This window comes from Elephas maximus, chromosome 19 (assembly GCF_024166365.1).
Source record: "Elephas maximus indicus isolate mEleMax1 chromosome 19, mEleMax1 primary haplotype, whole genome shotgun sequence".
NCBI lineage: Eukaryota > Metazoa > Chordata > Mammalia > Proboscidea > Elephantidae > Elephas > Elephas maximus.
The window spans coordinates 12,870,844-12,890,880 of NC_064837.1; the positions used below are offsets into that span (position 1 = coordinate 12,870,844).

A 20,037-nucleotide genomic window follows, 5' to 3' on the forward strand; every position below is an offset into this window, starting at 1 on the left:
CCAAAAGACTCCCCCACTCAAAAATAACAGCACACAGAAAGGAAAGTATAATTTATATGTACAACCAATAAACCTGATACAGAAGAAGGGTTTGGGACAGACCAGGAGTGGGTGTGAAGAGAGATTGGGAAAGGGGCAGCAAGAAAATGAAGGGGCAGCGAAGAGGAAGTGGGGGGTTCGCCATGCAAACTGCCACTCTCCCCGGCCCCTCCTGGGAAGGGGAATGTGCCCATGTCTCCCCAGCCTGCCCTCCTCCACTTCTTTGCTCTGGTTCCAGAGGTGTCAAGAGGCAAGGTTGTCCCCTGCCTAGGCCCCCTGTCTGACCCACTCAGACTTAGTCTGTATCTAGGCCTTGAGGAAGGTCAAAGCCCTCTAGGGATGTGAACCCAAGCTGGGGACCACCCCCCTACATCTGGCCTGTTGTGTTCTCTCCCACCCTTTCTAGGTTACCTGGTCCCTAGAACAGGTTGGGGAGCTCCTCTTTGGCTTGAGGGAGTATCGCCCAACCATTACTCTTTTTGTAGGGGTTGTCCTTGGTCCCTAGGGAGGGGGGAAGATGCCCAACACAAGATGCCGGTACACAGGAGGTACTGAGCCAGTGAATGGCGCCTTTATTCTCCCCCCTCAATTTGGGGAGAGGCAGGGGAAGGGAACATGCAGCCACCCCTCCTCTTCCCTTCCTCCCTCCCAGGGCTCGTTTTCTATCCCTCTCTAAGGGTTCTCCTCCTCTCTTCAAATCTCTTTCCTCCCAAAAGTTCCTAAAGGCCAGGCAGGCTCATCCCCCACTTTTGCAGGAGCTGGAGCTTATATTGCAGGAAAAAAAGACTGGGGAGGCTCCACCTCTTTCCCCCCCACAACCATTTACTGGGAAGCTGTGTATGTTTGGAGGTGGGGGATAAAGGCTCTTGGAAGACCCTGTTAACCATCTCCCACCCAGCCCTCTTCTCCCCAGCACATTCTTCAAAGCTTGGCAGGAAAGGTGCATGGGAGTGGAGAAAGACGAAGGGTCTTTCTTGTAGAGAGGAGTTGTAGAGAAGGGCGAAGGGGCTCCTAGCCCAACGGTGGCCCAAGGGGTGGGGAAGGTGGAGGATTGGCAGCAGCCCCCAGAGCCTGGGCTAGAGGCCGGCCTCGGGAGCGGGGCCTGGGTGAAGGGCAGGCCTGGGATCCGGTCAGTCGTCTATACAGATCACCTCCCCGGCTCGGGGCTCCTTCCGATCCAGCCCGTCTGACACCACTGCCCCCACCATTTCCTTCTCCTTCTTCACCAGCACTGGAGGGCCGTTGGTGGCGGCTGTGTGGGAAGTGGGTAAGGAGGGGTCAATTGCCACATCACTCCCAAACACTACTTTCTGACAACAGTACAATCTTACGTCCAGAACACCTATTGTCACTTCAGGTCTCCCAGGGTAAGGGGGGGAAGACCAGGGAGAACTCCTCTCCGAGATTTCCCTTTGTGCCTCGTGATGTGCCAACTCTCAGAAGATCTCTTTCGAGGTCATATTCTATTCCCCTTGAAGTAACCCTGATGGAGACAGCTCGGGTAGGAGATACCAAGCCATGGAGCCACTAAAACCCTAGACAAGGGTTTTGATGATGGGAATGGGAGAGGGGTTAAGAAAGATGGGAAGAATGATGCCCAGAACAACTCCATTCCATAGGTGATTGAGATAGGTAAAAAAAAAAAAAAGAGAGAGAAAGACAAAACACTGTATACTTCCGAGAAAACAAGGGGGACTGGAGCAGCAAAAAGGTAGCCGAACAGGGATGATCTTAGACAAGGAGGAGGAGTGGGAGGCAGAGAGCAGGAAAATCAGCAGCTGACCTGTGATGAAGGACCCTGCCGGCATCTGGCTGTAATTGGCGCCTGCGGCGGCCAGGGCCCCTACGGGTGCGGCGCTGAAGGCTACCCCGTACCCCGGAGGTGTAGCGTACGGACCCGGAGGGAAGGCCTGAAGGAGAGAGCAGGCTGAAGTTAGAGGGTCCACAGAGAAAAGCTGTAGGGGAACCATTATGGGCCAAACTCCAGAACTATGAGGAGTATGACATGTAGGCAGGGACTCACACAGGGTGAAGAGTGTGTTCTAGCAAGGTGTTTTTCCACATTGTATAGGATTCTGATGAAGGTGTATTAATGTGTGCCAAGAGGAATACCAACAGGGGAAACTGGAGTTAGGGGCAAAGAGGGTTACCGGTGTGGGGTGAGGCTCTGTGCCCTTGCTGGCCAGCCGGCTGAGGATGCTGCGCTCGGACATCTGAAGGCGGGCTGCGATGGGGGGTATTCGGGACAACGTGGCTGGCAGGCGGGTCACGTCCGCCTTCATGTCGCTCAGCAACTCCTCCAGCTGGTTCAGAACTGGGGCCCGGGCCACGGAGAAAGAAGAGCAAGGGAAAGACAGAGATAGAGCCAGGAGAAGAGACAAGGAGTGAGACGGACAGAAAAAGAGAGGAGGACACAGATGGCAAAGATCCAGAGACCAAGAAAGTGACAGAAGTAGACAGAAAAAGACAGCAACTCAGGGAAAAAGAGGAAAGTGTCAGGTGAAGAGACAGAGACCAGATCACCAGAGGACAGATGGAGAGAGAGAAAAAAGAACAAGGGAATATGGAGAAAAGGGAGACAGGGGAGGACATTGGAAGACATGGGGGCGGGGAGTTGTCAGAACATCCCATATTGGAAGAGTGAGGTTTGGGGGTTGGGGATGATGGGGAGGAAACAGTCATGGGAGGTTGTAAGTGGTATCAAAGATTAAGGAATCAAGGTTTTAATATGTAAAGGGAAGGGAACGCAGAGGGTCAGCATTATAGATTCAAGGAATTAGAACAGGAATCAAAGGGATCAGGAGTCAGTCACTACATCAAGTAGGATTAGATGGTTAGAGGGCTTTAGAATTTCTATTATTATCAAGGTAAGAGGATTTGGGAGGAAGGGCTGAGGTCAAAGGGAAGTTTCATGGGGGAGGGTCAGAGGGTTGGATGGGTGGTAGTTTCTGCCTCATGGGGTGACTGGGATGTAAGGGAATGTGATTTGTGCAGTCAGGGGTAAGAGATTTTGTGGAGCACACGTAGGCCAAGGCCCCGGAGAGGGTGCTCTCAGCAGTACGGTAGTGTGTGGGTCAGTGAGGAGGTCCCAGTGTATGTAGGGGACGTGGGTACAGTTCCATACAGTCTGAGGGGCAGGTCCCTCTATCAGACACTGGTGTGAATGCTATTACATAAGGACAAGGGTTGGCTTGCACAATTCCCAGAGGCTAAAAACCAAGAGGGTGCCAGGTGGGTGAGGGGTGGGGTTAGAGGTCAGAGGGGGATGGTTCAGAAGGTAAAGGGGTCACAGGGGTGGGAAGATTTTGAGGGATGCGGGGTGAAGACTTACGCAGCGTTGTGGGCCCTCCCCCGCGCGGGGCCGCCGCGGCCCTTACCCTTGTGCAGGACGGCGTTGGCCGGCTTGTTCCCCGCCAGCGACTCCTTGGAGAGGTGCTGGTGGCTCTCGGCCAGGCACTCGGCCTCGGCGAAGCGGGCGTGGAGGGCCATGGCGGGGTGCGCCGGCTCCTGTGACAGGTTCAGGTAGGCCGCCCGCCGCAGCTGCTCCTCGATCACCAGCGCCTGCTCCAGGAGCTGAGGGCACGGGGGTGGGGGTGAGGGTGGGTGACACAGCTGAGGACCCCCAGCTCCACACCAAGACTGACTGTGACCCCAGCATCAGCCTTAATCCAGACCACAGCCCCAAATGCAAGGTCACGCTTTGGTCTTGTCCTCAAGTGTAGCCTCGACCCTCCAAGTGTTAACCTTCCCCAGATTCTAACCAAATCTGACCCAAGCCCCTCTTCAGCCCAGTTCTTTCCTCCCTCATCCTCCTCACCTTGAACCTCCGGGCCAGGAACTTATTTTTCATCTCCAGAAAGTTCCCTTTATTGGCTTCGGTTTTAAATGGCTCATTGATAATGGCAAACTGAGCATCATTCTGGATGTCCTGCCACCGTGCATAACCATGGCTGCCGATGAAGGAAAGGGAGCCATCAAGGAATTTAATAGGAATGGGCTTGGCTATGAAAACGTCTTCCCTTTGGCCTGACTTCCCCACGGTGTGGCACGGTCTCCCCTTCCCTGGGCGGGAACTCTGCTTCCCTATAGTCCCCCTCTCCACACTGACATAACCATTTGTTCTTGCGTTTGTATCAAAGGATACAGGACAATCCCAGCCAGAAGCCAATAGTCATGTCTTCGGTGCCAGATCTCATTGAGTTTCCCAGAGGAAATAGCTGCCCGTTCCTCATTCTGCCACAGCGTGTGAAGCTCTGAAAAAAGGCCAGTAGACAGAAGGGGCCTCAGGGGGTTGTGAACCACATCCAGCCCAACAGGTTAAATGTAAAAGAGGAAGAAAAGGCAAAGACGGTAAAAGAGGAAAGGCTCCTTGAGAGGAAGGAATAAGAGGCTAGGAATACAATTAGCTGTGAACAAGGTTCATGGTAGGATTAAGCATGAAGTGGGATTAAAGATGGCTTTGGAGTCAGAAGGTCCACTTAAAGAAGATTTAGGGCAAGGATCAGAGTCTGCATGTACTATGTCATTGGAGGATACTTGGAATGAGAAGGGGCAGGCACGGGCTAGTAGAAGGCCTATTAAACCTCAGGCAAAATGAGAAAGTCCACAAAGCTAAGCAAATCCCAGTGGGAGCAGATAGTAGCGAGAAGCTCCCATACCTGTGAAACCACCATCTGCGATGTTAAACATGAACCGTGGCTTCTCTGCCTTCTCCTCACGTCGCCCATTGGACCGTGGCTCATCTCGAGGAGGTCCTGGTCGAAGCTCCCGGTCCCCTTTTACATCTTCTGCTAGGGCAGATGGGGCAAGGGGCATGGCTCACACCTCAGGACAGTTTCCCCTCAGGTCCCAAGACTACTACCTATACTGTACTGGTCCTCTGAAAAGCTAACCACCCAGGACCCGGGCATTTAGCCCCCAAACTCCACCACCCCTGACTCCCTCAGGGGCCCAGGTGTCCAATCTTCCACCCATTACCTCTCTTGCTAAAATCCCCTGTTTCCCCCTCCGGCCTCTCCCTGTGCTCTTGTCCATCCAACGGCTTCTCCTCTCCCCTCTCTCCTGGCGTCAACTCCGTGGCTGTGGGAGGCGGTAGGGGACAGGAAGGGAGGATGTCACTCTCAATCCCTGACCCCAGAAGAGGGAACTCCCAGATTCTAATCCTCTCCCACCACCCCTAGGGCCATGCACCCACCTGATTTCTCTCTGCCCCCCCGGTACCCAGGTTCAATCTCCAACTCTCCAGGTACCCCTGGCACCTCATCTTCTAGAGGAATCTTCCTTGGGTCCAGCCTCTCCCCAAGCGAAGGGGCTGGGCTGGGGGCATCAGGCTGGAAGAAAACAATGGTGGCAGGATGAACTAGTGGGCTCCCAGGTATGTGGCCTCTAAGACCCCTGTATTCCTTCCCCTCGTGGGGAGCCAGGCATCCACACCTCTGTCTCCATCTTCTCCCCAGTTTTGCTATCCTTCTCTGGCTTCTCCTCCTGGTTTTCGGCTTCGTCCTTCTCAAGAGGTGTCCTTATCCCATCTCCTTTCTCACTTGGAGCTGGAGTAGCTGCAGGGGGAAGGTGAAGTGGGGAAGGCAGAGTAAGAAGGCACCTCGACTCCAACCCCTCTGATCTGATAAACACTCTGGCCCCATGGCTGGCTCTCCCACCATTTCCTGACTTCTAATTACCAGGTTTAGAGGTGCAAGGACTGTTTGTAGCGGAAGCCTCAGGAGTGGTAGGGGATGTTTTGGTTGGAGAGGAGGCTCTAGACGAGCGTTTTGAGTCGGCACTGGGCTCAGGCATCAGCTCTGGCATTGACCAGCGCCCATTGATGTGCTCAAACTCCTGTACCTGAGGGGAAGGGATTGTAGGGACAGAGATCAGCTCCCGGGACTGGACATCTAGGATGCTCCATTCCCCTCAATTTCACACTAGCCTGAGTCCAGAACTCAGGGACGGAAGGCTGAGGGAGGACGGTGTAGGTGGTCAGCTTTGGGATGCAGGGAAAACCGATACCTTCTTCTTGACCAGAGACATGACTCCAATGCGGGTCAACACTTGCTGACGACTCAGTCCCTCCCGAGGGACTCCATCGGCAAAGGTTTCAGAGCCATCTGCCCCAGGTTCACAGAGATGGCGCATGAACAGTGACACATAGGCCCTAAGGAACATGGGGTGGGGAGAGGATTAGGGGAGCCTCAGAAGGGGCACAGGCTGGTGAGGGAGGCACAGGGCTTACAGAACCCCTGAGCCCTAAATTCCCCAGTGCCCCCAGGGTCCTCCCCTGGGCTTCTCAATCTCTCCATTCCCAGCCCTCCAAATCCTAACTCCCCATCTACCCCTCCCCCTGTATTCCCACTGTCTCCTTGACCTTGATACTTTGTTCCTAGGCCCCATCAGTCAGCTCTTCATCCTGTTCACCAGCTCCCCCTGCCAGGTAATTGTGGCCCAGTAAATGTGAGGCTAGGACAGCCCGGGGAAGGCTCCTTTCTTGAACTCCTCTTCCACAGAGGGGACGCCTGGCCTGTCTACTCTAGGCTCATCTGAGGGGAGGTGGAAAAGGCTAAGTCCACCACCCAGGAAACAGAGCCAGGAAACATTGTATGGCAGGGAGTGTGATGATCAGTTGAGTAAGGTCACATCATATGGTGGCCAAGAGGAAGAAAGTAACTTTCCAACCCCCAAAGCTCTTACCCATTAATCCACTCTGCCCCGTGTCACCCACACTCACTTAAACTCCTTTTCAGTCTTGCCCCTCAGGTCCCGCACCAGCCACTGAGTGGTGAAGGCATCCTGAGGTGGCATCCCCCAGCGCATCACAGCATTCAGGAAAGCCTTCCGCTGACGCGTGTTGAACCCCAACACCTGACGATGGGGGTAAGGGAGGAGCAGGGGATGAGTGTCAAGGGATCTCATTTCTTGGTCCTTTCGACTCTCAGTGACTCAGGCCTCAATTTCCAAACCTTGTGGCCCTCATTCTCTCCTTAGAGAATTCATGGGGGCCTGGGCCTGGTTCTCACCTCAATGTTGCCCCCAACTCGAGCCAGCAGCGGAGGAAGTGGCTTATCCTTTTCATTTCGGAGCTGCCTCTTTGACTGACGACGCCCTGGGGGTAGCCGTGAGCAGAAGCACAAAACACCAGTTTAGCGGATCCACCCTCCTCTACCCCTCAGTCACCCCCAGGCCCAATTTCCACAAATACAGAACACAGGAAAGGCCTGTATCAGGTTTGAGGCGCTTCTCGTTTTCTTCCCAACACTTTCAGAACTACTAACACAGCAAGTCTAAAATAATCAAGTCAGATTGAAAAATCAGTAGCAAATAGTGGATGAAATCAAAATTATTGGTGGGAATGTAAAATGGTATGATCGTCTTTATCTTTCATCTGGGCATCTAAGTCTCTGTGGTTACGTATACTTGACATGTTAACAGCATTTGGTTATCTCTGGGTGGAGAGATGATGCGTATTTGTTCTTTTGTGCTTATCTGCTATCTTTAATTTTCCTTAAAAAAACATGTATAATTTGTACAAAAAGAGTAGGCTTAAAGAATGCTAAGAAATAAAATAGGAAGAACTCAGGCAGACAGGCAGGAAAACAGATCCCACCTTCAGGACGTTCGTCAAAGTCTTCATCCTCCTCCTCTGATCCCACTGAGTATTCTGACTGGTTATCTGTAGGGATCAGAGGTCAGTGGTGACTCCCTGGGTAGGCCTATACTGAAGCCTTTTCCGCTGAGACTCATGTACCTTCCCTCTGGCCGTGGCCATCCTGGGGATGCTCCGTCACCGCTCTCAGTCTGGCTTTTCAGTCACAGATCCTGAACTATCTCCACTCCCCACACACCTTCAGCCTCTGGGCAGCTCCTACGCTGCCACCCTGACTCCTGTGTAACCTACTTTAGGCAAGGATCCCTAGGTGCCTACCCTGATCCCTCTGCAACCACTGGATAATTTAAATTGCCTGCAAACCCACCTAGCCTCCAGGGAGCTCCTACTGACCCTTCCTGGTCTCTTCTCCCCCCTTTATCAGGGTCCTGATTTCTAGGCCTCTCTTTCTCTCCAGATTCCCCCAGCCTCTAATCACCTACTCATTATCACGTCTTCCCTTCTCATTTCCTGCAGCTGGGGCAGCCCTCACCTTGGTCCTCCTGAGCAGCATCGTTATAGTTAACTTGCTTCCGAACACGCTTGCCCTTGCCGAGATTCCGAGCCAGGTCCTCCTGCTGCTGCTCATAGTGATGCCTCAGCAGCTTCTCCCAATAGTCAGGATCCACATTCTCCTCCTGCTTGATGATTTCTCGCTCGATTTCCTCAATCTGAAGGGCAGCAGAAGGAACATGGCAGGCTCCCTCTTCACCCAATCCTTCTACCGCAACAAAAGCCTTACTACTCCTACCTCACCCACGTCCAGTCTCACTGCTCTGACATCTCCTTCTCGAAGCGGCATACATTTTCCGGACGTGGCATGTTTTTCGTATGTCTTACCTGAAACATTCTTATGCCTCTTGTGCTCACGCTTTTTTCTAAACCTCACTTCCAATCCCCTCTGCGTTCTTCCTGCACTAACTCAGGAGATACTCTTTCGTGTTCATCTGTACCTTCCTGTGCCTATGTCTATCTCCAAAGTCCAGCCTCAGCTATTACACCAGGAAGTTGTTTCAGGGCCACCCTTACTCTTTGCTGGGTATGGGATAGGAGACTAAATGAAAAACAAGTGCAAAGTGGGATCGTCCTACTTCCAGGGTCCAGTAAAGGACCTTGAGAAATGGCCTCAGATAGACCAGTGTCAAGCCCCAAAGCCTCTCACCTTGTCTTCTTCCCGCACAACATACTGTGCCACCTTGAAGGAGCTGAGATACTCATTCATGTTCTGCACATCGGTGTCTTCAGTTGCATCCTGGTTCCGGTCCAAGAGCCTAGCGATGGCCTCATTGTCATAGTGGATCACACTGCTGTCCTCCTCCTTGTTCTCTCCTGGTGGAGACAGGGAATAAGAAGAAATGGTGGCCTCCAACCAGAACCCTGGGCAGAACTTTAGACAGGTCAGAAGAAAGCCCTCTACTCTGGTTCTTTCTCACAGGAGCTCTGGAGAAAAAAGGCTGTTTCCTTGGGAGGGTTTTTTTTTTTTTTAAACCTCTCGAGGCAAGGAAAGAGGCCAGCCTTCCTCTACGGACTACTGAAAAACAGGCTCTTCTTCCTTCAAAGGCTGTAGAGAAGAGCTTTCCTGCAGGGAGTTTCAGAGGAGAAGTGCCTATGAGAGCACACAGGGAACTGCAGAAGGTTCTTACCCTCGTTTTCATCCTTGAACAGCTCCTCGGTGCCAAATTTGAGGATGTCATCCAGCTCCTGCTTGGACATGGAGCCTGCCTTGGAGCCTAGTCCAGGCCGCACCACCAGGTGCGTCAGCATCATCTTTCTCTTGGCCACCTGTGTGATTCGCTCTTCCACTGACGCGCGGGTCACAAACCGGTAAATCATCACTTTGTTGGCCTGGCCGATCCGATGAGCCCTGCTGAAGGCCTGCAGGGGCAGGAGAAAGACAGGGTGGTCAGAGGAGAAGCTGCCCACGTGCTAGGGAAAGGAGGCCGTTAAGGAAGGATCATCTACCCCTGAAGAGGTTTACTTCTGACCCCAGAGGATGGCATCCTCCTCCATGACCCCATGTCTCCCTGCCAGGTGGTGTGGGGCCCCCAGGATTTGAGTTCCCACCTGGATGTCATTATGAGGGTTCCAGTCAGAATCGAAGATGATGACAGTGTCAGCAGTGGCCAGATTGATGCCCAGGCCCCCCGCTCGGGTGGACAGGAGGAAGCAGAATTGTTGGGCCCCAGGAGCTAGGAGGCAAGCGTTAGGGAATCAGGTTTTTCCGTACCCAGAAGTTCTGTCCGCTTACTCCTAGGTGTTCCCTGACTACAAACAGCCATGCCCGTAACTCAAAAGCCTAGGTGTCCAATATCCCCTGTGCCAGTGTCCCCTACTCTCTTCCCCAAGGACTCAGACACATGTTTTTCAGGCTTCCATACTGATCAGGGACTGAGGCATTTCCCCCCCTCACCGTTGAACCGATCGATGGCCTCCTGCCTCAGTGCACCAGTGATGCCACCATCAATGCGCTCGTACTTGTAGCCTTCGTAGTCTAAGAAGTCCTCCAGCAAGTCTAACATTTTGGTCATCTAGAGCAAGAAAAAAGAAAGAAGTCTAGACTAATGAGGCAGTGAGAAGGACCCTGTCCACTGCAATATCCCTTTACTCTAACTCAACCCCAATCCTTACACTTGGACCCCTGCCCTGCCTTCAGCTTCCCTGGTGCTGCCCCCATTCTCTGCCCCCAGGCCCCAGCTCCTCATTATCCCACACTCTTCTCATACTCTCTTGGTCTAAGATTACTTCTCTTAAGACGAGGGTCTTCTCTGATACCCATGTAAAGGTTTCAGGGGACTCTGAACCCCCTGAAAACCTGTACAAAATTGTATGGTGGTGTTTTTTTTTTGGAGGGTGGACCCATAGATGTCATCGGATTTCCAACGGATCTGTGCTTTCCCGTTCCCCGCCCCTCAATAGAGTCAAGAAATAACACCAGTCCCACAGCTCTCCCTGAGGAGGCAGGTGGCTCACCCTTCTCCCATTCCGCTTAAAAGAAGCTGAACTACAGCTTCCCACAGCCTTAAAAGGAGGAATCAGAAGCCAGCAATGAACCATTTACACCAGAAACTCTTAAGGAAGTAATCTCTTAATCTCTCAGTGCCCAGGAATTAAAGTCTGGATGGTGAGGAGAGGGAACAGAAAGGCAGGGACAATAAAGAAAGCGCTAAGGGGTTGGTCACCTGCGAGAAAATAAGCACTCTGTGTCCTTGCTCCTTCAGCTTCCGCAACATCTTCTGCAGCAACATAAGCTTCCCAGACGCCTTAATTAGTGCCCCACCCTCATAAGCCCCACTGGGGAGTTTTGGGGACTCCTGAAAAGAAGGGGAAAGAAAGGAGGAGGAGAGGGTCATAAAATGTACCCCCACTGTTACTGTGCCTAGAAAGCTGAAAGTCCAAATCCAGCCTCCACACCTGTCAAATTCCTACTCCTCTCAGGGGTCCGGTCGGTCACTGGCCTCCGAGCCCAGCTCCACCCCTGTGCTCAACTCTCCCGCTTTTCCGAGAACCAGGCATTTGGTTAGTTCCCGGCGCTCTGTACGCACCATAGCAGCCACAGGAAAGAGGTACGGGTGGTTACAGCACTTCTTGAGATCCATCATGATGTTGAGCAGCGACACTTGGTTCCCACCACCTCGTGAATTCAAGGCCTCAAAATTTCGAGTCAGGATGTACTTGTAGTATTTCCTAAAGGCCAGGGTCAGGGCACAGAAGAAACATAATACAGGAGACAAGGGCGATGATGAGGCACTTGGTCACCAGCTCTTGGAAAAGTGCCACTAAATCCCCAGCCCTGAGCCCAGATAGCCCGCCCTGGATCTCACTTCTGCATAGGGCTCAGCTCCACTCGAACAATGAGCTCTGTCTTGGCTGGCATGTTCTTAAAGACGTCAGCCTTGAGCCTCCGTAGCATGTGTGGCCCCAACAAATCATGCAGCTTCTTAATCTGGTCCTCTTTGGATATGTCAGCAAATTCCTCCAAGAAGCCCTCTAGGTTGCTAGCAGCCAGAACAACACAGGAAATGAACAGGCTGTCAGGTCGTCTGCTCGACGGCGGGCATTACTCTGATTAATTCTCCACCAGCTCATCTCATCACCCTTTCAGCCTGATGCTCTACACTTAGGCAACTACAGAGCTACAACTACTTACTTAAACCTCTCGGGGGTCAGGAAGTTCAGCAGATGGAAGAGCTCCTCCAGGTTATTCTGCAGAGGGGTCCCTGTCAGCAGTAACTTATGATCTATCTTATAGCCATTGAGGACCCTGAAAAACTAGATGATGGTGCAAGGAAAGCCAGGAGAAAGAGCCCGTTAGTGGCAAATGGTTGGCCAACATCAACCTTTCCCTGCCCCCAGCTCCCATTTCCCTCCAGATCAGAGGCCCCAGACCCCTAGTCTCCTCCCTCTGCCAACCTGTGTTTCTCCCCAGAGATTCCCTGCCATCCTGCCTTCCAGACTTTAGGAAGCTTCCAGAACCATTTTTTAGGATCAGGGCAAGTGGGAGTCCACAGACTTCACGTTTCTGGGGGCTGGAACGCTCACTTACCTTGGACTGGTTGTTCTTGAGCCGATGGGCCTCGTCCACCACGAGGCAGGCCCAGCGGATGGAGCCCAGTGCTGCCTGATCAATGGTTATCAGCTCATATGAAGTCAGGAGAACATGGAACTTCACCTGTGCCTCCCTCTGCCAACACAACCATTGCCCATTGCCCATTTGGCTGCCACCCTGCACCCATGTGCCTTGACCTCCAGTCCTCATTCTTTACCCAGATACCTTGTCCTGACTGGGACCCCCAAAGGGAACCAATTATCTTGTCCTCCAACTTTGACTCCACACAGGCATTACTGAACTTGGTCCCCAAACTTTCCCCTTATGTCCAGTACTGACACGAATTGAGAGACACACAGATGTGTGTATGCACCTGGGAGTACCTGCTCCACTCTCCAGGACTAGAGTGCAAAAGGCATGAGGACAGGTAGAGGAAAGGAGGGAGAGAGCTGAGCAGGGAATAAAGGAACTGAAATCCTGGTCTGGATAAAAAAAATGGCAGATTTGAGTGCCTTTGAGGCAATGAGGTAAAGGGGCTTACCTTCATCTTAAAAGCTTTCTTGCCACCTTTGATGGCGTTGTCCTCAAAGGAAAACTCATTCTCACGAATGATGGCCCGGCTGTCCTTGTCACCCGTGTATGTCACCACATAAAACTTAGGTGCCCACATTTGGAACTCCCGCTCCCAGTTAATGATGGTAGAGAGGGGGGCACTCACCAGGAAGGGACCTTTTGTGTGGCCCTGGGAGTCAATGGGGGGAAAAAGGGGACCATTAGTCCAGGCTACGGTTTGTATTATACTTCAGTCCTCTGGCTGCCACCCCCCTCTCCCATTCTCTACTTTCATCCTCCACCACCCGCCTCCGCCCTCCCCAGGCCAGATTAGGCTTCAGCCTAGCTGTCCCGCTTAGGCACCCTAGAAGCCAGCACCTCCTTATAGAGTGAGTAGAGGAAGACGATGGTTTGTATGGTCTTGCCCAGCCCCATTTCATCAGCCAGAATGGTGTCAGTGCCCTGGGCCCATGAGAAGCGTAGCCAGTTCAGCCCTTCCAGCTGATACATATGCAGTGTGCCACCGGTAGCTGTGATAAACCGTGGCTGGGTCTCATATTTCACTGTAGGCTGTAGAGTCAAGAAGTCAGAAAGTTCAAGGGAACCGTCAGTAGCTCCTCTGGTCTCAATCTCCTCTTCCCTGGCACTGTGACCAGGTTGGATTACAATTCTCTCAACTTTGATCTGAGCTTATGAAAGTTCTTGTTTTCAGTCACCCCTCCCCATTCCTTAAAATAATACCCAGCATGGGGAAGGCCCAGCTGGTGGAAAAGGCCCAGCTGGTGGAAGAGCCCCATGTATGCTGCCACCTCCACTGGCTCTCTGACTCTTATGCTAAGTTTCCTAGCCACTCTTGGGGCAAGGCTAAATACTGAAGGAAGAGCTACTGCTTAAAGAGGTTGTTGAAACTCTGGGAAGTTCTGTCAGTAGACCCAGGGAAAGCTTCCATCACCATGGCTCCAGAAATGGGAGAAAGTCCAAATGAGAGGACTTACATCGTTAGTAGGAGAACTGGGAGGCCCATCAGTCTGCACCTCCTTCTTCTTCTTCTTATACTTGCGGGGCTGGGCAGGATCCTCCCCCATAATTAGTTCTCTGGGAGGAGAGTGGGCCTGAGTTTTAGGAAGCTCTTTTCCCCTCTGAACTCATTCCAGACCTACCTTCTACTTTCCATCATCTAGATCTTCTCCCAGGCTCTTTTACACTCACCTCTTGGATTTCACCTTCAGAGCCAACCCTCTCGGTTCCTGAGCATCCCCGTCCTCATCACTCAGGCCGTATCTGACTTCTGTTCCCTTATACTGCCTCTTTACTAAACTCACCCCAGTAAGCCAGCCCCAAGCCCCCATTACCCTGAACTCAAGATTGGGTATGTCCCTACTGCATCTCACTTGATGATAGGGGTTTTGCTTTCATGCCTCTCTCCCCAGTCTCCCTCTAAGCCATGCCCTGGCCCCCTCACCGATGTCTCCAGTAGCTTTGTTTATGGTCTTCATATTCAGGGATGTTCATTTCATCTTCCTCCCATGTGGACTGGTCATATGGCAAGTCCCTCCATTTCACTAAATAGTGGTAATTACCCTTTTTATCCACACTGTGGGGCGCGGGGGGGCAAGAGAAGGAGAAGGAGAAAAATCATCCTATTAACGATAAACCAACACGCAGAATCTGTCACCTAATTCTCAACAGTGAGCTACTGGAAGGGAGCATAGGATGGCTAAAGTACTATTCTAACCTTTTCACGACAATATACTGAAAATTAGTTGTCACAGTACAACATCTGGCTTTGCTGTCATTCGACTGTTCAGTGAGTATTTACTAAACATCGATTACGTGCTGGGCACTGTTCCAGGCACTAGAGATTCAGCAGTAAATGAGACAGACAGATGAGCCTATACTCACGAAGCTCACATTCTACTCGGGAAGGTGGCAATGAAATAAGAGATAAACACAGGGCATAATGTCAGGCAGTAACAAGCACTATGAAGAAGGACATTCTAGTAGCACGGATCGGGATGAATCATGTTTCTTATGTTTTGCCTTCATGCCTGCATCCTCTGACTCCTGTGTCACGTCTTATGCTACCGAACAGCAGAGGAATCAACAACCGAAGTGCCTGGGCTGGGCCAGACGTCCCTCTCAGCTTCGCTCAGGCCACAAAGGAAACCAGGCCAGAAGGGCCAGGGCTGTCAGCTGGGGTTATCGAGATTGGATCAATTATTCTGTTAATCGGCAAGTAACTGCAGCAAGGGCAGCGTCCCATCACCAGGCCCTTCCACAGGCCAAGGTTAACCTGTGGTTGATGATGCGGTGGACGGTCATCCACTCTGGCTTGATTCCAAAGCGATAGTACTTCTCCTCCATCTCGGCGTAGTGTGGATCTTTCACCTTGCGCTTGTCACTCTTCCCGTCATCCTCGCCAGAGCCATAATCCAGGGGTGGGGGCTCATCCATGTCATTCTTCCGTTGGTAGTTTCGATACATTACCAAGTGGAAGATTTCCAGCTGATGGGGCACAGACGAGAGGGAAGAGATAGTCCCAACATCCAGAGAGGACAAAAGGGGATAAGGAAGAGGCCAGCAGGGGGAGCGGAGGGGGAAGAGAAGCATTAAAGAGGTTGCACGAGAGATGTAGCAGGTGAAAGCTGGAACAGGAGGATGAATACAATGAAATAGGAAGAACAGAATCAGAAGATGGGACTGGGTGGCAGTGTAACAAACAAAAGGAGGCAGGGAATAGGGTTACTACGATTGAGAGTATTGGTTAAAAAAAAAAAAGATAAGGAAAAAGATGGCTAAGTTAGATCTCAGGGAAGACAGAAGAGGCTGAAAGAGGACTAGAGGCCAGGAGAGGCATATATGGAACTAAGGAAGTAGGCAGGGTTTGCGAGTCAGAGGCATGAAACGAGGGAAAGCAAAGGGTATATAAGACCAGGGAATAACAGGGTGAGATAAGAGTGAGAATGTAGTGAGTGGGGTCACAGCGGGTAGGGACAGGAGAGGCACTTGTACCTGAAGCTCCTTGGCCCAGGAGCAATGCCAGTAGGACAGGCCTACCCACTTGACAAAGAATTCTCGCTCTGATCTGCCTTGAAGAGGGCGAGGGGCTGGGGCATCTGGACTCCCATCTGCCTGCTGAGGGGCTGGCACTGACACAGGTGGCTCCCCCCACCGCCAATGCAGAATCTTCTGCACACGGCCCTTCAGCACAGGGCACTTCAGGATGAACACACACAAGACAAGGGAAAGAAAAGAGGCAGAAGGAGCCCATCATTAGAGCAGGAGGATCAGGGTCCCCCAGGGGAATCAAAGGTTAGGTGTGGAGGAGAGTAGAGAAAGAAGGGTTGGGCATTTGGGCCCCAGAGGTGGGGGAAGGTCAGGGCCTGACAGTGAACAGTGACAGGAGATGGTTATACTCACTGTGCATCGGGGACATAGCCATTCCCCGTTGGGGATGTCAGGCAGGGGAGGGTTTAGACAATGGATGTGGTAGGAGGAGATGCAGGCGTCACAGCAGAGGAGCTCCCCCCCATCCTTGCACACACGGCAGTACTCCATGTGATCATCCTCCTCCTCCTTCTCCCCTTCTTCCTCTCCCTCCTCTTCATATTCTTCTTCCTCCTCCTTGGCCTCCCACTGTACTCCCTCCTTCTCCTGGGAGGCCAGGGACAGACACAGAGACAGACAAGAGATTAGGAGCTAGACTAGGAGACAGAGACAAAGACAGAACACCTAAATCCTAGGAGTGCAGAGAAAACTAGTGGGAGCTAAGGAACCAAACACCTCCATCTCTAAAAACATTGATTCTGAGGGTAAAGGGATGGGAGAAAGGTGCAACGTAGGATCCTGGACACTCAGGCATCTGCTACTGAGAAGACCAGGCGTCTGGGGGTAGGAAGAGGACAACTGAAATCAAAGAGAAAATAACGAGTGGGTCTGTGAGGGCTAAAAGATGTTGGACGCCAGGTACTCACACAGTGAGGGCAGCTCCATTTGCCCTCAGGAGCCCGGTCAAGTTCAGGATCAAGGCAGACGAGGTGGTAGGCACGAGGGCAGGTGTCGCACAGAATAATTTCCCCACCCTGCTGGCACACCTCACAGTAATCCTGGTGATCCGTCTCGTAGCCATCAACCTCCTCCTCCCCGGCCACTGCAGGACAGCCCAGGACTGTCACATACCCCAGTGGAGGCAAAGGCAAGAGAGAGAGAGGGAGAGAGGCAGAGGGCGAGAGATAAAAAGAGAGAAGGGTTGAACAGAGAAATCAAAATTGAAAATAAGAAAGACAATGAAGGAACGAGAAGAGGGCAGGCAGGGTAACACAGTTAACACCCCTTACCCTTCTTCTTCTTCCTTCCTGGCCGGCCTCTCTTTAGTCTCTTGGTGCGAACAGGCCCATCGGGTCGACCTGAGGCACTGTGGACACTGCCACTATCCAGGTCTGACTCCTCAGCCTCTGGCTCGGGGCCCTCATCACTCTGCAAAACATACTGCCCATAGCCCCGTGGCTGTCAGGGAGGCCAACACGATTCTGCTCCCTTCCCAGGCATTAGGCCCCCCGTTGTTCCATCTTCCCTTGTGGTCCATGTGTCTGGACCCCAGCCCCTGAGTTTAGGGGACAGGGAAGGGCCACTCACCGAGCCTCCCTTCTTCTTCTTGCCACCCAGCAGCCCTAGTTTAATTTTGAGTGGTGCCATCTTCTTTCCCCGGAGCTTCTTCCGTCCGTCAGGCACTCGGGGGCTCTTACTCCGCCTCTTATGGCCTGGACCTGAATGAGGAGTCGGGGCGGGGAGAGAAAAGGCAGAGGTTACGATGCACACTGGAATAAGAGAGGTCTCAGGACTCTTCTCTGAGGACTATGGTTTTAGCAAGACACCCCACCCCGCCCCCACCAGCCCCGGAAAACGTTTCTCCTTCAGCAATCAGGGCTGGGAAGACAAGAGTTCTAGACTATAATTTGAGAGCATGCGGTGTGGAAGGTGGGGTGACAGTTCTTGGAAGGGGAGGATTCCTTACCTTTGCCCTCTTTGGTTTTGGCTCTTCGGATGGGTGGGGGCTGGGTATCAGCAGCAGGGGGTGGTGGAAGGGCAGGGGGTCCGGAAGGTGCTATGGGGGTGGCCGATGAGACAGCAGCTGACACCTGCTCAGCTACAGCTGCTGCCGCCGCCGCCGCCGCCGCCGCCACAGCAGCTGCTGACCCCTTGAAGGGGTTGTTGGCGCTGAACTCTCTCCACTTGGCCCCAAGGATGGTCATCATTTTAGACATTGGGATCTTAGGATTCTTCTTAGCAATTAGAGGCCTGGAAATAGAGAAGCAAAGGACTTGGACCCCTCACAGATGGCCTGGGAATACCGCCACCTCCCCTCATCCATTAAGTCTATGGACAAGCCAGGACGCCTGGGTGGTGAAAATATGTCCCATTAAGAATAACATCAACTAAAAAAAATAAATAAACAGAAACAAATTTTTTTTTTTTTAAAGAACGGGTTAAAAAAGAAAAAAAACTGGAAAACCAAAACATGAGTAAGAGAGACAAAAAATAACATCAATAAACTGTTATACTTTTTTCATAGCCTACTTTAACGGTTTATAAAACCCTTTCACGTGCTTTATCTTATTCCACCCTCACAATACCCCTAAGAGTCGTTATGATTCTCTGCTTTACTAGTAAGTTCCGTGGTCTCTGAGGAAAGGTCCCATCAGTTGGAATTGGAAAGAGATGGACCATATTGGTTCTGCTCTGGGGTGGGATGTTAAGCTCTTGTGAGGACATGGGTAACCCTCGGCTCATGCATGCCTCCTAGGTTTTGCTGACAAAAGTGTTGCTTTTACAAGTGAGGTAGATGAGACAAATGTTGTTAATGCCAGCTGCAAGTTGCTGAACACTCCCTACACTGACGGTACTGTACTTTCCATTCATTATTCCATTAAGTCCACAGAAGACTCCTATGAGGTACGTACTGTTATCCTTCCTATTTTACAGATGAGGAAACTTAGGGTCAAAGGGATTAAGATGACACAGCTAGTAAATGATAGAGACAGGACCTGAACCTCAGGAGGTTGCCTCCAGAGCCTTGAACTGTGGCTATGTTAAAGTGTCTCCTTCCAAAAAGGCATCTCTGCTGTTCTCTACTCTACTTTGCAAATCACTGAAGCTCAGGTCCTGCTGCCAGCAATTCATCCTCCATTATTATGGGTGCCTAAATAAGGAGCAGAGGACTTGATAACTGACAAAAGGAAATTTGGAAACCCTGATGGTATCTCTCAGCTACAATTTAGAGAGAAGTCATTTGGGAAAAAAAGGAACTGTTGGAGCAGGGAAGGACAGTTAGTCACGGCTATATTCTGTTGGTAGAGAGTTTTCCAACCTAGCACTAGAATCATAACCCCTCTGTGAAGGATCCTCAGAAGATGAGGAACTGCTTGAAATGACATACAGAACTTCATGTGTTTGTTCTGTGAATTTCTCTGGAGAACCTTTTATTAGCTCTCATCAGATTCCAGAGGAGTCCAGGGCCTTTCCAAAATTAAGAGTGTTAGTTTGAGAGGAACCCCCCGTCCTACCCCACCTCATGAACTGGCTAAAGGCTTTGTAGTTGGTGAGCGTGTGGTAATCCTCCTCAGAGAACACATGCTCCACATCCTCCAGGCCCCAGGTCAGAAGCAGAGTAGCTGATGACTTCTGTTCTACCTGCTGGAAAAGATATGTCCTCAGTGAGGTGGGTGCTCCTCCTGTCCCTATCCTGGGGCTCCTGCACATCCCCCTCCACTTACCCTACCAGCCTGCTTGGGCTCTCTTGCTTCCAGCTCCATTCTCTGAACCTGGCTCCACCCCTCATGAAACTAGGGCCTCTTCACTTAGTACCACCCACCTGGGGCTTTCCCATCCTCCTCATGCCTGTCTGTAATACTAATTTCTCACCCCTGCTCCCTAACTCTAGTCACCTTTTGTCCCCCGTCTCCCTCCCCTTTTTTCCGCCGCTTTGTCTTCTTCTCCTTTTTTTCTCGGTGCTTCCGTCTCCGCTTCCGACCTGGTCCGGTTCCATATTCACTGCCCCCACTCTCTGACTTCTCCCGGTATTCATCTCGCTCAGAGCCAAATTCTTCCTCACTGTCCTAGTAAGTCAAAATAATAAAAAAAAAATTTTATTCAGCACTTACCATGTACCAGAAACTGTTCTTAGCACACTTTTTACACACAAGGAAACTGAGGCACATAGAGCCAGGCCCTGAATTCATGCAGTCTACCTCAGAGCCTGTGCTTT

General features: G+C 51.7%; 1 protein-coding gene and 1 non-coding gene across 10 annotated transcripts in view; both read right to left on the reverse strand.

Annotated features, from left to right (window-relative positions):
• The window catches only part of CHD3 (chromodomain helicase DNA binding protein 3), a 25,242-nt gene continuing 5,205 nt past the window's right edge, over window positions 1–20,037 (reverse strand). For 2 of the 9 annotated variants that reach the window (XM_049859341.1, XM_049859342.1), the window contains exons 3-40: window positions 19,718–19,888; window positions 19,342–19,466; window positions 17,788–18,071; window positions 17,409–17,539; window positions 17,111–17,261; window positions 16,748–16,941; window positions 16,194–16,427; window positions 15,786–15,989; window positions 15,067–15,278; window positions 14,236–14,367; window positions 13,769–13,868; window positions 13,152–13,343; window positions 12,763–12,963; window positions 12,219–12,356; window positions 11,823–11,944; window positions 11,497–11,670; window positions 11,218–11,359; window positions 10,855–10,986; window positions 10,086–10,203; window positions 9,740–9,864; window positions 9,319–9,550; window positions 8,838–9,004; window positions 8,169–8,346; window positions 7,637–7,702; window positions 7,050–7,135; window positions 6,761–6,894; window positions 6,046–6,190; window positions 5,718–5,880; window positions 5,473–5,594; window positions 5,234–5,369; window positions 5,017–5,118; window positions 4,698–4,826; window positions 4,184–4,292; window positions 3,857–3,989; window positions 3,417–3,612; window positions 2,190–2,353; window positions 1,823–1,949; window positions 1,078–1,291 (exon numbers count right to left, since the gene is read on the reverse strand). In XM_049859341.1, coding sequence (XP_049715298.1) covers window positions 1,170–1,291; window positions 1,823–1,949; window positions 2,190–2,353; window positions 3,417–3,612; window positions 3,857–3,989; window positions 4,184–4,292; window positions 4,698–4,826; window positions 5,017–5,118; window positions 5,234–5,369; window positions 5,473–5,594; window positions 5,718–5,880; window positions 6,046–6,190; window positions 6,761–6,894; window positions 7,050–7,135; window positions 7,637–7,702; window positions 8,169–8,346; window positions 8,838–9,004; window positions 9,319–9,550; window positions 9,740–9,864; window positions 10,086–10,203; window positions 10,855–10,986; window positions 11,218–11,359; window positions 11,497–11,670; window positions 11,823–11,944; window positions 12,219–12,356; window positions 12,763–12,963; window positions 13,152–13,343; window positions 13,769–13,868; window positions 14,236–14,367; window positions 15,067–15,278; window positions 15,786–15,989; window positions 16,194–16,427; window positions 16,748–16,941; window positions 17,111–17,261; window positions 17,409–17,539; window positions 17,788–18,071; window positions 19,342–19,466; window positions 19,718–19,888 — 5,793 coding nt within the window. In that variant the 3' untranslated portion in view covers window positions 1,078–1,169. Of the gene's footprint in view, window positions 1,292–1,822; window positions 1,950–2,189; window positions 2,354–3,370; window positions 3,613–3,856; window positions 3,990–4,183; window positions 4,293–4,697; window positions 4,830–5,016; window positions 5,119–5,233; window positions 5,370–5,472; window positions 5,595–5,717; window positions 5,881–6,045; window positions 6,191–6,760; window positions 6,895–7,049; window positions 7,136–7,636; window positions 7,703–8,168; window positions 8,347–8,837; window positions 9,005–9,318; window positions 9,551–9,739; window positions 9,865–10,085; window positions 10,204–10,854; window positions 10,987–11,217; window positions 11,360–11,496; window positions 11,671–11,822; window positions 11,945–12,218; window positions 12,357–12,762; window positions 12,964–13,151; window positions 13,344–13,768; window positions 13,869–14,235; window positions 14,368–15,066; window positions 15,279–15,785; window positions 15,990–16,193; window positions 16,428–16,747; window positions 16,942–17,110; window positions 17,262–17,408; window positions 17,540–17,787; window positions 18,072–19,341; window positions 19,467–19,717; window positions 19,889–20,037 lie in introns of all 9 variants that reach the window. The other 7 variants (XM_049859339.1, XM_049859337.1, XM_049859338.1 and 4 more) reach the window with 7 other exon arrangements.
• LOC126063363 (small Cajal body-specific RNA 21) lies at window positions 6,483–6,621 on the reverse strand. Its single transcript, XR_007514303.1, has one exon. It is a non-coding gene; the product is annotated as a small Cajal body-specific RNA 21 (non-coding RNA).